Source organism: Bubalus bubalis, chromosome 7 (assembly GCF_019923935.1).
Source record: "Bubalus bubalis isolate 160015118507 breed Murrah chromosome 7, NDDB_SH_1, whole genome shotgun sequence".
Lineage (NCBI taxonomy): Eukaryota > Metazoa > Chordata > Mammalia > Artiodactyla > Bovidae > Bubalus > Bubalus bubalis.
The window spans coordinates 6,975,611-6,990,841 of NC_059163.1; the positions used below are offsets into that span (position 1 = coordinate 6,975,611).

General features: G+C 43.1%; 1 protein-coding gene across 4 annotated transcripts in view; it reads right to left on the minus strand.

Annotated features, from left to right (window-relative positions):
• Window positions 1–15,231, minus strand: part of CC2D2A (coiled-coil and C2 domain containing 2A) — a 131,544-nt gene that overhangs the window by 78,105 nt on the left and 38,208 nt on the right. For 3 of the 4 annotated variants that reach the window (XM_006054939.4, XM_044945626.2, XM_044945625.2), the window contains 5 exons: window positions 13,675–13,776; window positions 12,775–12,951; window positions 7,487–7,649; window positions 5,690–5,826; window positions 3,407–3,538 (listed from right to left, as the gene is read on the minus strand). In XM_006054939.4, coding sequence (XP_006055001.3) covers window positions 3,407–3,538; window positions 5,690–5,826; window positions 7,487–7,649; window positions 12,775–12,951; window positions 13,675–13,776 — 711 coding nt within the window. The remainder of the gene's footprint in view (window positions 1–3,406; window positions 3,539–5,689; window positions 5,827–7,486; window positions 7,650–12,774; window positions 12,952–13,674; window positions 13,777–15,231) is intronic. The other variant, XM_044945624.2, reaches the window with a different exon arrangement.

Below are 15,231 nucleotides of genomic sequence, written 5' to 3' on the forward strand. Positions count from 1 at the left end.
TCATGGGGATCTTGCTACAAGATATGATCCTTTTCCTCTGGCATCTCTGAGCTTACATTATCAATGTCCTAAGCCATGGAAAATTCTGGACTGCCTACAACAGGAGAGAAGTTTCTCCATTCCATAGGACAGAGGGTTCTCCATTCGAGGAGAACCAGAGGAAGGAGACGCAGAGAGAGAGACTGCCAGCACTGAGTCCCTGGCCCCAGGGTCCCGGTTCCTAAAGCCCCACCTTCGTTTTGTGATTCATCTCCAGGTCCTTCCAGCTTTGTGAGTCACTAAGTTCTCTCCTCTTAGGCTAGTTTTCGGTGGGTTTCTGTCACTTACAACTCAAAGAGTGCTGACTACTACAGTTCTTCTAATGTAGCAGGGGACAGAGGGCTCCCCAGGGCATGCTAGTGGTAAAGAACCTGCCTGCCAATGCAGGAGACACAAGGGATGCAGCTCCATCCCTGAGTCAGAAGATGCCCTGGAGGAGGAAGTGGCAACCCACTCCAGTATTCTTGCCTGGGAAATCCCATGGACAGAGGAGCCTAGGGCTATAGTCTATGGGTTTGCAAAAGAGTTGGACATGACTTAGCAACTAAACAGAATAACTCTTTTAATATGACCTTTGCTTCTTTCATAGCAGAAGCCTGGCATGTTCTCCATGCTTTGCTGTGTTTGCAGCCTAACTCCAGGAAATGGTCTCAGAAGACTCCAGCTCATGCAGATCTCTCTTCTCTAACTTCTTTGCTCTGTGATGCAGGATGACCAGCCCCTCTTAGTGGAACTCTTATCTTCCTCTACTTTCCTGTTTCTTCCCAAAGCTAGGAAGCTCTCCCCTCTCAAAAGGACTGGAAGGAAACCCTCTGTGCTCTCCCCACTGGCTCCTTGCCCAAAGAGAAGGAAGACTGTGTCTGAGTGGAGATTTAGTTGAAGCCCAAGATCCACTAGTCCAGGTTCTTGGCTGGACAGAGTCACCGGTGGCATCTAGCTGTCCTTACTCAGCCATCTCCTGAGGGCCTGCTCACTGGCCCGTGGCTTCAGCATGCACTCCACATGGTAAACTCTCTACACAGGGGCCATAATTCATGGGAGAGGGAGCAGGGAGCCCAATCCGTCTTGGGTCCAAGCCGCATTCTCCTATCCAGCCTCACCCGTAGCTGAAACTGAGATCTGCACCCTTCTCTGATTCCTGTGCATTTCCCAAGTAGCGCAGAACTTCTGAAGGAGACAGATAAGATTAATGGCCTCCCTCAAGATCCTACTCTCCATAGTAATGACTCTTCTATTTTCTAATTTTAGCCCATAAATTTGTGCTTCATTATATCAGTGTTTCATGCTGAAGGAGATGGATGGATGGAGAGAGAAACTGATGGATTATTAGGTACAAGTTGATACTGTCTAGATCACTAATTATATCATGTATCTTTGTCATAAAGCAAGTAGATGGTAAATCCCTCATGGCCTGGGGCTTGGGTTTATGCTTGCTTTGTAAATCCACTCCTAGGGTCCACATTTCTGTACAGAGTAGCCACTCATTAATATTTGTCTCTGATAACAATATTTTATAGAAATTCACAATTTAATAAAAGGGCAAATACATACATCATCTCAAAACTCATAATGGTCGTATGAGGTAGAGATGATGGTGATTTTTTAATTAAGGAAACATCTTCACAGCAGTCAAGGGAGCTGCCCAAAGCCACGACTTAGTAGACACCCAGCTTAGATTCTCTGATTTGGGTCCATGTCTTCTCTGTTCATCACCCAACTCTATAGCTCTATAGTTCTATAGCTTTATAGAATGATCTTATATCCTCTTATTCTGTTTGGCTTTAGCAGTGTCAAAGTGTTACACATTTCAAGTTTCTGAATGACGTGATCCTTGCTACATTTCAGGAGAGCAAGAGCAATATAATTCAACATGAAGGAAGGAAATAAAAACAAACAAGAAAAAATAAAACAGGTCTTTCTTAATACACAAGAATTTAAGGAATAAGTGCACCTGGATTGTGTGTGGGGGTGTGAGTTGCTAAGTTGTGTCTGACTCTTTGCAACACCATGGACTATAGCCGGCCTGGCTCCTCTGTCCATGGAATTCTTCAGGCCAGAATACTGGAGTGGGTTGCCATTCCTTCTCCAAGGAATCTTTCTGACCCAGGGATTGAACCCAGGTCTCCTGCATTGCAGGCAGATTCTCTAATGTCTGAGCCACCAGGGAAGCCCAAGTACAAATGGATATATCTTAGGAAAACAAGGAAACAACAACAGAAGCTCCAAGACACAGAAACAAAATATTTGTCAGCTAAAAAACTAAGAAAAACAAAATCCTTGAGGAACAGAAAGATTGTAAAAAAGCATAAACTGCATCATTAAATTCATATAAGTACAAAACTAAAGCTAAAGAATATTGGAAATTGTGGTCCTGGACAAGATGTGTAAGTTGTAAGCTTTGATAATAATGTTGTAATGATAATACAGCAAACAAAAACCATGATATGACGTTTAAGGGACATGATTGAAAGCTTAGAAGTGATTTCATAGTAAAAAGTCATTCTATGTTGACCCAAATTGGAAACATTTAAAAAATAATCCTCTAATCTCTAATGTCACTATGTGTTCATAGATTTATCTGAACTTTCAGTAAGAATGTATCTGATATTAAAGAAACATGTAACCAAAGCCTAGCAATTCTTTTAATTTTAATATAGCTTCTTTCCCCAAGAATATATTTATTTGATAATTTTTTTAAAAAAGGATAATTCATAAATGTAATCATTTATTGTTGGGGGAAAAAAAAAAAGTGAAGGCAGGCAACTGCCTATTCAACACCAGCCCATCAGACCTCACTGAGTCCTGTTCTAAGCACTTTGGTGTATTATCTCAACCATCTGCACAACAATCCTAGTAGGCCCATGCCATTTTGCAAAGGAAGAAACACCAGCAGAGAGAGGAGGGAGGGTCAAGTGAGCCAAACCAGAGGCAGGGCCAGGACTCAAGCCAGGCAGTGTGGTAAAAGAGCTGGGGAAAATACCATAGAAAGGATTTGTGACGATAGAAAATCTCCAGTGACATAATACAGAGACAGTGGGGGAAATAACCCTGCAGTATATGTGAGATGACAGAGAGAAAAGAAAAAATATTGGGGCAGCTAACCTGGATATGGGAATAAAGACACTGACCCAAGCCTTCCTACCTGAGAAGCTTGTTGCTGATGTAAGAAAGGATTTAAGGAAGGATTCGGTGTGGGCAGGAGACTCAGTCTTATATAACAGGCTTGCTGTTTGTTCTTTATGTGCAAGATAGTGAATTAGTTAAGAAAAGTCAAAATAGGATGTTGCAAATTCATCACTCCAAGCCCTTCAAAAAGCAAAGCACTTTCAAGTAAATTCATGTATTAAAAATGGGAGGGGAGGTTTACCTTTTTATACAGTGTTTCCAGTTCTACCTTAATGTCCTGCTCCTGTGTCAACATGGGTGGCCGTGAAGGAACCGGCTTGATGGGGTTTGGCAGTGCCAGGATCCTCCCGTCATCTCCGAACCATCTCCTCCCCTGGGATCAAGCAGAAGGACAGAAAATAGTTTACAAAAATAAACAGCGTTTGTGGGGAAATTCTCTGTCACCATGTATATTTCATGCACCTCCCCCTGGTCCTGTAGATCTTTTATTTTTAAAAAAAATATTTATTTTAAATTAAAGATAATTGCTTTACAATAGTGCTTTGGTTTCTGCCATATATCAACATGAACTAGCCACAGCCGAGAGAAATATCAACAACCTCAGGAAATTAAAAGACGCTTATTTCTTGGAAGGAAAGTTATGACCAATCTAGATAGCATATTAAAACACAGAGACATTACTTTGCCAACAAAGGTCCATCTAGTCAGGGCTATGGTTTTTCCAGTGGTCATGTATGGATGTGAGAGTTGGACCATGAAGAAAGCCGAAGAACTGATGCTTTTGAACTGTGGTGTTGGAGAAGACTCTTGAGAGTCCCTTGGACTGCAAGGAGATCCAACCAGTCCATCCTAAAGGAGATCAGTCCTGGGTGTTCATTGAAAGGACTGATGCTGAAGCTGAAACTCCAATACTTTGACCATCTCATGCGAAGAGTTGACTCACTGGAAAAGACCCTGATGCTGGGAGGGATTGGGGACAGGAGGAGAAGGGGATGACAGAGAATGAGATGGCTGGATGGCATCACTGACTCGGTGGACATGAGTTTGAGTGAACTCCGTGAGTTGGTGATGGACAGGGAGGCCTGGCGTGCTGTGATTCATTGGGTTGCAAAGAGTCGGACACAACTGAGCAACTGAACTGAACTGAAATAGCATGAGCTTCCCTCATAGCTCAGCTAGTGAAGAATCTGTCTGCAGTGCAGGAGAATGGGGTTTGATCCCTGGGTCGGGAAGATTCCCTGGAGAACCCACTCCAGTATTCTTTTCTGGAGAATCTCATGGACAGAGGAGCCTGGTGGGCTACAGTCCATGGGTCACAAAAGTTGGACACGGCTTAGACTAAACCACCACCACCATATAGCACAGGGAACTCTACTCCGCACTCTGCAATGGCTATATACGAAAAGAGTCTACATAAAAAAAGTGGCTATATGTATATCCTGCAGCTAACACAACATTGTAAATCAACTGTATTCCAATAGAAATTTAAAAAAATTGAGTCCTCAGTAATGCACCCCCCTCGCCACCCACCCAGAGTTAAGAGAGAGTTTTCAGCCCCCTCCTGATAAAAAAAAGTTTAAGAAAAAGCTAATAAGAGTGCTTGGGCTTCCTTTGTGGCTCAGCTGGTAAAGAATCTGCCTGCAATGCAGGAGACCTGTGTTTGATCCATGGGTTGGGAAGATCCCCTGGAGAAGGGAAAGGCCACCCACTCCAGTATTCTGGCCTGGAGAAGTTCATACACTACAGTCCAAGGGGGTCACAAAGAGTCAGACACAACTGAGTGACGTTCATTTTCACGTTAAAAGGAGTGCTTAAGAAAAGCATATTTTCTATGAAACAATTTTTTAAAATTTATTTTTAAGTTTTTTGGTGGCACTGGTATCTCTGTTGCTAAGCAGGGGCTCTCTCTATTGGGGTGAGCAGGGGCTAACCTCTAGCTGCAGTGCTGGGCCTTCCAATTGTGGCAGCTTCTCCTGTTGCAGAGCACAGGGTCTAGGCACACAGACTTCAGTGGCGGTGGCTCCCAGGCTCTAGAGCGTGGGCTCAGTAGTTGCGGAGAGCTGGCTTAGTTGCCCCATGGCATGTGGGATCTTCCTGGACCAGGGATTAAATTCGTGTCCCTGCATTGGCAGGTGGATTCTTAACCACTGGACCACCAGGGAAATTGTATTCGTGAAAATTTCAAGACAGACGACCATGGAGAAAAACAATTGAGAACATTCTATCTTGGGACAATTAAAAATTTCTGTGAATTGGGAAAAGGTTTGCCAATATCTGGTTTAGTAGGAAGAGCCTAAATCCAGCTTGGGAAAGGTAGGATTGAGCGGAGAGCGGTGATGTTTGAGGGTCACTAAAGGTATTGACAACAAATTAAAAAACAATAACAACAAAACAGCGACAGAATGAACCAGTCTGCAGACACCCTCAGGAGGAAATGAGCCCCACCCCGCAGTGACGCCGTCAGGATAAAGACCCTCTGTGAATCCCTCCTTGTCTACACTAGAGAACAGGGCTGAGAGCTCACCGGTTCCTGGGTCAGGAGCCTGTTCTCCATGATGTTCTGGTTGGTTCGCGGCACCTCCGGCCTTGCCCCGATGTAAAGGCCTTCATCTTCCAGGTACCTGGGCTGCACGTTCTCAGGAAGCTTTTTATACGTAGGCACTAGACAGTTCATAAGCACACACAAGCCACATCAGTGCCAACCTGAACATTTCAAACTGTGGTTTGGTGAATAAAGTCACCAGCAGAGGTTTTACTTTTGTTCTTGGAAAGTGCAAATGCCCCAGACCGATGTCTAGAAGCAGGACCAAGGGGGAGGTGGACGTGTTTTCCTGCAGCACCATGTTGGAGAATCATGAAATAATTCAATACCTAACTGGCCCCCGTGGCTTCGCACACTGCAAGGAGTATGGTACCCAGACCAGAGGGGAGGCTGCTGGCCTCATCAGTGGCGTGAGCCTGGGCCAGCCTCTTCTCTGAGCTCTGTCCTCTCGTACATAAGGGATGAAAATATCTGTCTTTCTAGGCTCCTGGGAGAATTAAATGGGGTGAAGGATGAGGAAGTGCTTTGTAAATTACAAAGTTTGCTGGAGTCCACATGACTCCATTTACTTCCTCACTCTTGGATCTATTCGTAGAACAGATCTCTGCGGACACAGTCTGCGGGGTCTGTGGGAGTGACAGGCAGCAACAGCCTGCCAAGGACTGTTGGAAGATAATTGCTTTATAATATTGTGTTGGCTTTTGCCACACATCAACATGAATCAGTTATAGGTATACATCTGTCCCCTCTCTCCTGAACCTTCCCCCCCCACCTCTCAGCCTATCTCACTCCTCTAGGTTGTGACAGAGCACCAGATCTAAGCTCCCTGTGTCATAAGCAAGTGCCCACTGGCTGTCTATTTTTACCAGCCTAGACAGCATGTTAAAAAGCAGAGACATTACTTTGCCAACAAAGGTCCGTCTTAGTCAAAGCTATGGTTTTTCCAGTAGTCACGTATGGATATGAAAGTCAGACTATCAAGAAAGCTGAGTGCTGAATAATTGATGCTTTTGAACTGTGGTGTGGGAGAAGAATCTTGAGAGTCCCTAGTACTGCAAGGAGATCCAACCAACCCAACCAATTTCCTAAAGGAAATCAGTCCTGAATATTCATTTAAGGAATGATGCTGAAGCTGAAACTCCAATACTGTGGCCACCTGATGTGAAGAATTGACTCGTTGGAAAAGACCCTGATGCTGGGAAAGATTGAAGGCAGGAGGAGAAGGGGATGACAGAGGATGAGATGGTTGGATGGCATTACCGACTTGATGGACATGAGTTTGAGTAAACTCCGGGAGATGGTGATGGACAGGGAAGGCCTGGAGTGCTGCAGTCCATGGGGTCACAGAGTCAGACACAACTGAGCGACTGAACTGAACTGAACTGATCTATTTTACACATGGTGATGTGTATGTTTCCACGCTACTCTCTCAAAGTGATGCAGACATAGAGAACAGACTTGCAGACACAGTAGGAGAAGGGATGAGTAGGATGATTTGAACCTGTTTCTTGATTATTAAGTCAAATTGGAAATTGGGTTCATTTGTGGAAATGGGGCATTTTTATACATCTGGAGAAGGAAATGTCTACCCATTCCAGTATTCTTGCCTAGGAAACCCCATGGACAGAGGAGCCAGGCGAGTTATCGTCCATGGGTCGCAAAGAGTCGGACATGGCTGAGCGACTAGCACTTTCACTTGAACTTTACACACCATCTCTATTTTGTCTGAAGGAAAACAAGCATGCCGAAGCTGGGCAGGAAGATAAAGAGAGAAAGTACCTGTCCGTCTGCTGGGTATGAACAGGAGCTCTTTCTCCTTCTGCAGCCGAACGTGGACACTTTCATAATCAGCAGGTCTGACTGCCACAAAGTCTTCAGCTGTGTGATCTAAGCCCAGGAGAAGATCCTCCGCATCTTTGCCATCCAACCACTCTTCCTCATCCTGCATCACATGAAAGAACATCAAGGAACAATCCCGCAAAGATAGTTAGCGACAGTGAATGTGTCAGTTGCTGAGTCGGCTCTGACTTTGTGACCCTGTGGACTGGAGCCTGCCAGGCTCCTCTGTCCATGGGATTCTCCAGGCAAGAATACTGGAGTGGGTTGCCATGCTCTCCTCCAGAGCATCTTCCCAACCCAGGGATCAAACCCAGGTCTCTCGTATTGCAGGCAGATTTTTTACCATCTGAGCCACCAGGGAAGCAAGCTCCAGGAGTTGGTGATGGACAGGGAAGCCTGGAGTGCTGCAGTCCATGGGGTCGCAAAGAGTCGGACACAACTGAGTGACTGAACTGACTGAGCCACCAGGGAAGTCCCAAAGACAATTAACGTACTTGGAAAAACAATCCATGATATTAAATGCACCAAACAACATATCCTAAGACAAAGTTACCTTTTCCTTTTATCTTTTTCTGAAAGAAAGCATAAAATGATACTGACTTTCCTATTTAATATGCTTTGTTTTTTCACTATTCCACATACTTGGAAAATGCCAAAATCACAAGAGTCAGAAGAGATGTGCTAAGCAAGGCAAGTGAAACCTCAGTGAGTGTGTCCTCCTTTGTGGGTGTCTATTCTTTGACAATGACTTAAAAAACTTGGGTTCATGAGTTATGCATAATTTAACCTTCGGCCTTGGCACTAACCCCACGGGAAAGGTGCCAAGTGTGGGGTCCACACCCTGTTCAGATTGCCTGGGCTTGACTCCCAGCTTTGCCTTGTACTGCCTGGGTGACTGTGAGGAATTTACCTACCTTTCAGATCCCTGGTTTTCTTATTTTCAAGATTAAGATATTAATAGATCTTATTTCCTTGGGTTTTGTGAGAATAAAAATTAAATGATGCATGTAAAAATTCTAAGCACAGAACCTGTAATCACAACTGCCAGCTGAAGTATTTTAACGTAGTTTGAATATTTTCCAAACTTTTCTGCCTTTTCTTTCTCTTCCTTCTCCTTTTTTCCTTCTTTTCTTTCTCTGTCTTGTTCTTCTTTCTAAAGTTTAAACCTGACATCCATCTAAGAGCAGCACCCTTTAAAATGCTATGGAGACTGCCAGGTAGCTGAAGACAATGGCTGTAGCTGAATTACCTAATATTTCCTTGCTAAGTACACAAAATAATAAAAAGAGTAAAGTAAATCTGCATAGTAACCAAGCTCTCAGCAAGAGCTGAAGACAGAGAATGTCAGAAACTTCAAAAGAATGAAAAGAGAAAATATCCTGCAGTATCAGTATGTGACCCTTTTTGTTCCTGCCCCAGCTCTACTTTGAGCAAAGACAGGCTGAGAAAACTTCAGAAAGGATAGCAGAGCAAAGCCAGGACCTGCAGCTGGTTCACCAGAAAGACTGCATCCACGGTGAGTGTGAAAATACTCACACAAAGTTTGTCTTATTCATTTCAGATAACTGGCTTATTTCACTTAGCATAATGTCTTTAAGGTTCAGCCATGTTTAGCATTTATTCTAATTTCCTTCCTTCATGCTAAATAATATTCTCTTGTATATACCATATTTTACTCATCCATTCTTCTCTTGATGGGCAGTTAGATTGCTTTCACTTTTGGCTACTGTAAATAATGCTTCTATTAACTTGAGTATACAGTGATCTGAATGCCTGCTTTTAATTCTTTGGGGTATATACCCAGGACTGGGGTTGCTGGATCATATGGTAGTTCTATGTTTAAATTTTTGGAGAGCCATTGGAATTTTTCATAGCAGCTACACCACCTTGCAACAGCATGAGCAATGCACAAGTTTCTCTGCATCCTTGCCAACACTTGTCTGCTCTCCCTTCCTTCTTTCCTTCCTATCTACCTCCTATCTATTTTTAATAGTCATTCTGATTTGTGTAAGGTGGTATTTCATTGTGGTTTTGATTTGCATTTCCCTAATGATTAGTGCTGCTCAGCATCTTTTTATGTACTTTTTGGCCACTTGTGTATCTTCCTTGGAGAGATGGCTATTCAAGTCTGCCCATTTTTCATGGTGTGTTTTCTCTGGTCTCACATATCCCACCCACAATTACAGAATCTGAGTTGTAGCTTGGGTGTGGTATGGGGCACAGAAAACTGTTCACCTGTAAGGCGGAGAGGAGAGAGCACTAGGCTGCATTTGCCTTGGAGAGGCAGACATTTTTGTACGTGAAATGAATACTAATCCTTGTGTGGAGTCTAGCAAGAAAAATCTGCAAACTGTATTGCTCCACTTTTTTTCCCCACGAGAGAGAGAAAGCTGAATATACTTAATCAAGGCCCCCACCCCCCAAATTATAGGGTGAAATTGAGGCTACAGAAAGTAATGTGAACCTAGCATTCACAGCACTTTTAGGACCTGCGTTTGATATTGTCCCAGAGGTCTCTGAGACTATCCTCAGTTCTTTTCATTCTTTTTACTTTATTCTGCTCTTCAGAAGTTACTTCCACCATTTTATCTGCCAGCTCATTGATTTGTTCTTCTGCTTCAGATATTCTGCTATTGATTCCTTCTAGAGTAGTTTTAATTTCAGTAATTGTGCTGTTTGTCTCTGAATGTTTATTCTTCTAGGTCTTGCTTAATCGATTCATGCATTTTCTCCATTTTGTTTTCAAGGTTTTTGATCATCTTTACCATCATTATTCTGAATTCTTTTCCAGGTAGTTTGCCTATTTCCTCTTCATTTGTTTGGACTTGGGTTTCTAGTTTGTTCCTTCATCTGTGTAGGATTTCTCTGCCTTTTCATTATTATTTTTTTAACTTATTGTGTTTGAGGTCTCCTTTTCCCAGGCTTCAAGGTTGAATTCTTTCTTCCTTTTGGTTTCTGTCCTCCTAAGGTTGGTCCAGTGATTGGTATAAGCTTATAGGGTGAGATTTGTGAATTTTTGTTTGTTTGTTTATTTGTTTGTTTTCCCTCTGATGGGCAAGGCTGAGTGAGGTGGTAATCCTGTCTGCTGGTGATTGGGTTTGTAGTTTTGTTTAGTCTGTTGTTTAGATGAGGTGTCCTGCACAGGGTGCTACTGGTGGTTGGGTGATGCCGGGTCTTGTATTCAGGTGATTTTCTTTGTGTGAGTTCTCACTATTTGATACTCCCTGGGGTTAGTTCTCTGGTAGTCTAGGGTCTTGGAGTCTGTGCTCCCACTCCAAAGGATCAGGGCTTGATCTCTTCTAGCTGTTTGTTTTTAAACCCACTCTCTCTTCTTTTCCAGTTAAGTTCATTCCAGGCTCTTTTAAAGCTATGATCATTCTTCTTTTCTCCATGATCTCCTGTATCTAGTTCAGTTCAGTTCAGTCGCTCAGTCATGTCTGACTCTTTGCGACCCCATGAATCACAGCACACCAGGCCTCCCTGTCCATCACCAACTCCCGGAGTTCACTCAAACTCATGTCCATCGAGTCAGTGATGCCATCCAGCCATCTCATCCTCTGTCGTCCCCTTCTCCTCCTGCCCCCAATCCCTCCCAGCATCAGGCTCTTTTCAAATGAGTCAGTTCTTTGCATGAGGTGGACAAAGTATTGGAGTTTCAGCTTCAGCATCAGTCCTTCCAATGAACACCCAGCACTGATCTCCTTTAGGATGGACTGGTTGGATCTCCTTGCAGTCCAAGGTACTCTGAAGAGTATTCTCCAACACCACAGTTCAAAAGCATCAATTCTTTGGTGCTCAGCTTTCTTCACAGTCCAACTCTTGCATCCATACATTACCACTAGAAAAACCATAGCCTTGACTAGACGGACCTATGTTGGCAAAGTAATGTCTCTGCTTTTCAATATGCTATTTAGGTTGGTCATAACTTTCCTTCCAAGGAGTAAGTGTCTTTTAATTTCATGGCTGCAATCACCATCTGTAGTGATTTTGGAGCCCCAAAAATAAAGTCTGACACTGTTTCCACTGTTTCCCCATCTATTTCCCATGATGGGACCAGATCCATGATCTGGACCAGATTCCATGATTCATTTTCTGAATGTTGAGCTTTAACCCAACTTTTTCACTCTCCTCTTTCACTTTCATCAAGAGGCTCTTTAGTTCCTCTTCACTTTCTGCCATAAGGGTGGTGTCATCTGCATATCTGAGGTATTGATATTTCTCCTGGCAATCTTGATTCCAGCTTGTGCTTCTTCCAGCCCAGCGTTTCTCATGATGTACTCTGCATATAAGTTAAATAAACAGGGTGACAATATATAGCCTTGACGGACTCCTTTTCGTATTTGGAACCAGTCTGTTGTTCCATGTCCAGTTCTAACTGCTGCTTCCTGACCTGCATATAGGTTTCTCAAGAGGCAGGTTAGCCAGACCACCTGTATCTAGACCTGGTGCCAAAAAGTAAGGTCTCTCGTCCCAGGGAAGACCTACTAGATTGGGAACTTGGAAAAATGGCCAGCCATCTATTTTAACAAACCCTTTAAAAGAGCCCTGTTTATCCTTCTGAATCATCTGAAGAGCTCAGGATGTGGATGAGCTGATCTATATGGTGGTGGTGTGTTTGCTCCTAGCCACTTTCTTCCTAGTTAGGACATCATCATCATCATCACTACCATCACCACCATCACCACCATCATCATCACCATCACCATCACCACCATCATCACCACCATCATCACCATCACCATCACCATCACCATCACCACCACCATCACCACCACCACCATCACCATCACCATCACCATCACCACCACCATCATCATCATCACCATCACCATCACCACCACCATCACCACCACCACCATCACCACCATCACCACCATCACCACATCATCACCACCATCACCACCCATCACCATCATCACCACCACCATCACCACTGCCAGCATCACGGCCATCATCATCATCACCACCATCATCACCACCACCATCACCACCATCATCACCACCACCATCACCACCATCACCACCACCACCATCACCACCATCACCACCATCACCACATCATCACCACCATCACCACCCATCACCATCATCACCACCACCATCACCACTGCCAGCATCACGGCCATCATCATCATCACCATCATCATCACCACCATCACCACCAACGTGATCATCACTACCACCGTTAAGGTCTTCCCTCTCCTCATTACTATTCTTATACTAAATACCATTTTGCTTACTCCTTCCTGTACAGGTGGCTCTTCTTCCTCTCCTTCCTTTTCCTCTCGGTTAGCTCCATGTCTATTTTTGGCTTTTGGTTTTTCCTCTGATTCCTCTGGTTCGGGATCAAAGTTGAAAGTAAAGAAGTTATACGCTTCCTCAGCAGAAGGGAAGCCAGGTGGAACCTACAGAGAGGAAGCAAGCAATAGAATTTCAGATTATCTGTGCTGACATAAGCTCTGCACAGTTCACTGACAGCTGGCTGGACGCTAAGAGCATTCCAGGCTTCCTAAACACATTACCTGTTGATGGTAATGAACTTTAACAAATACGACAGGCCTCCTTAGTTAAGTAACTTTAATGAGTTACTTTTTAAAAAATATAAATCAGCAATTATTTACCTTTCTACAAACACAAAAACATATTATTCACAGAAGTTAAAAGCTTTAGAAAAGATGATTAAGATGCCAAAAAGTGATTTATAGGCCAGTGCTGAGATACTTTTAATTATGAGCAATACAGGGTTTGTTAAACTTTGAAAAAATACCATTTCTGGTTTGTTTTAATTCTTGCATTAGTATCTCCCTTTTTCCCATAATAAAAGCTGGTAACAACTTCACAGCTGAACAAATCAGCTTATCAAGAACATTTCCTGTCCTTCCAGGCATTTTTCTTTCCCAACAATAGGCAGCTTTCCTTTCTAATTTCTCCATAAGATTCTAGGATTTAAAAGTAGGACTCATTCCTCATATTTTTTTCTTGCATATTTCATGTAGTAGGAGTCAGCTTACGTGTATAGTTATCTCTCATTGACAATTTTGAAAAAACAGAAACAAATCAATAAGATACATGATTTAAAGCCTACATAATTTAAAGGTAGCATGATTTTAAAAGACAGGATTTCTCACCGGGAGTTTAGACTTGATTTTTCGTACAGAATCGTGGAACTTTACTCTTGAATGACCGTGGGAGTCATGTTCTTGTTGAGTCCTTTGTACCTCTCTATCCAGCTATACAAATGGAAAAAAATAACAGATACATCATTTAAAGCAAGAAACTGAGGATTATTAAAAAAAACAAGCATTAGCCCTCAAAAGGCTTTATCTTCTGACCATTGATGCATCTCACAATTTCTAGGGAATGAAATGTTTACAAATATATTTGAATGGTAAAGTGGCTGATTGTTTTCTTCCTCAGCTCTGTCTCTCTCATGACTAAATGAATACAAAATTTTACAGTCAATAAACCTCCAAATGGAAATGCTATTTCACCCTAAAGATCAATAGATTATCCAGCTCACAGAGGATCATCTTGAAACAGTCTATGATGAAGAGCGTCAACCACATCTGGTTGTAAATAAGTACAAGTGGGTAAGGGTTGCCCCAGGCCCTGGCTCTTCCAGTTTTGTGTGAATCTCAGAATGGCTGAGTGGGTCTCCTCAGGCATTTATCCAGAGACATTCTGTGATGAAAGCTAGAAATACTTGGAACAGCAAGCTAAGGTGCTATGAAATTCCACGCAAGTGCAGCTGAATGTCCAGCAATGGGCAGAATAAAAATGAGGGCATCAGTTGGGTGCAATCTATCATGATATTAAGAGAATACATACAATTCTGATTTATGTAAGATTCTGTGCTTTCCCTCCATTTTCTCATTTTGCAGTAGTAGGTTAAATAGATAACTGTGCGTGCGTGTTAAGTTGCTTCAGTCGTGTTTGACTCTTTGCAACTCTACGGACTGAAGCCTGCCAGGCTCTTCTGTCCATGGGGTTCTCCAGGCAAAAATGCCATGCCTTCCTCCAGGGGATCTTCCCAATCCAGAGATAGAACCCAGGTCTCCTGAATTGCAGGTGGATTCTTTACCATCTGAGCCAACAGGGAAGCCCATGTATCCCGGAGTGGGTAGCCTATTCCTTTTCCAGGGGATTGTCCTGACCCAGGAATCAAAGTGGGGTCTCCTGCATTGCAGGCAGATTCTTTACCAGCTGAACTATCAGGGAAGCCCAAATACTTAACTAATAGCATTCAATTATACAAAGGTTGAAGCAGTGGTAATGAATAAATTTCACAGTGCAATGCAGAGTTAATATTTGTCTTGGTAAATTCCAGAATTTTAAGTGGCTCTTTTGAAGACAAGGAAAGAAGCAGATGAGTATTATGTAATGTAAGGATAAACACGTTTAAAAATTGGTGGTGGTGGTTTAGTCACTAGGTTGTGTTCAACTCTTTTGTGACTGCATGGACCATAGCCCACCAGACTCCTCTGTCCATGGGATTTCCTAGGCAAGAATACTGGAGTGGGTTGCCATTTCCTTCTCCAGGGGAATCTTCTCGACTCAGGGATCGAACCCATATTTCCTGCTTGGTAGGCAGATTCTTTACCACTGAGCCACCAGGGAAGGGTCAGGAAGGCTTTCTAAGGGTCTGCTAAGTTCAGTCTTTCTCATAAAATAAGGCTAAACCTTTC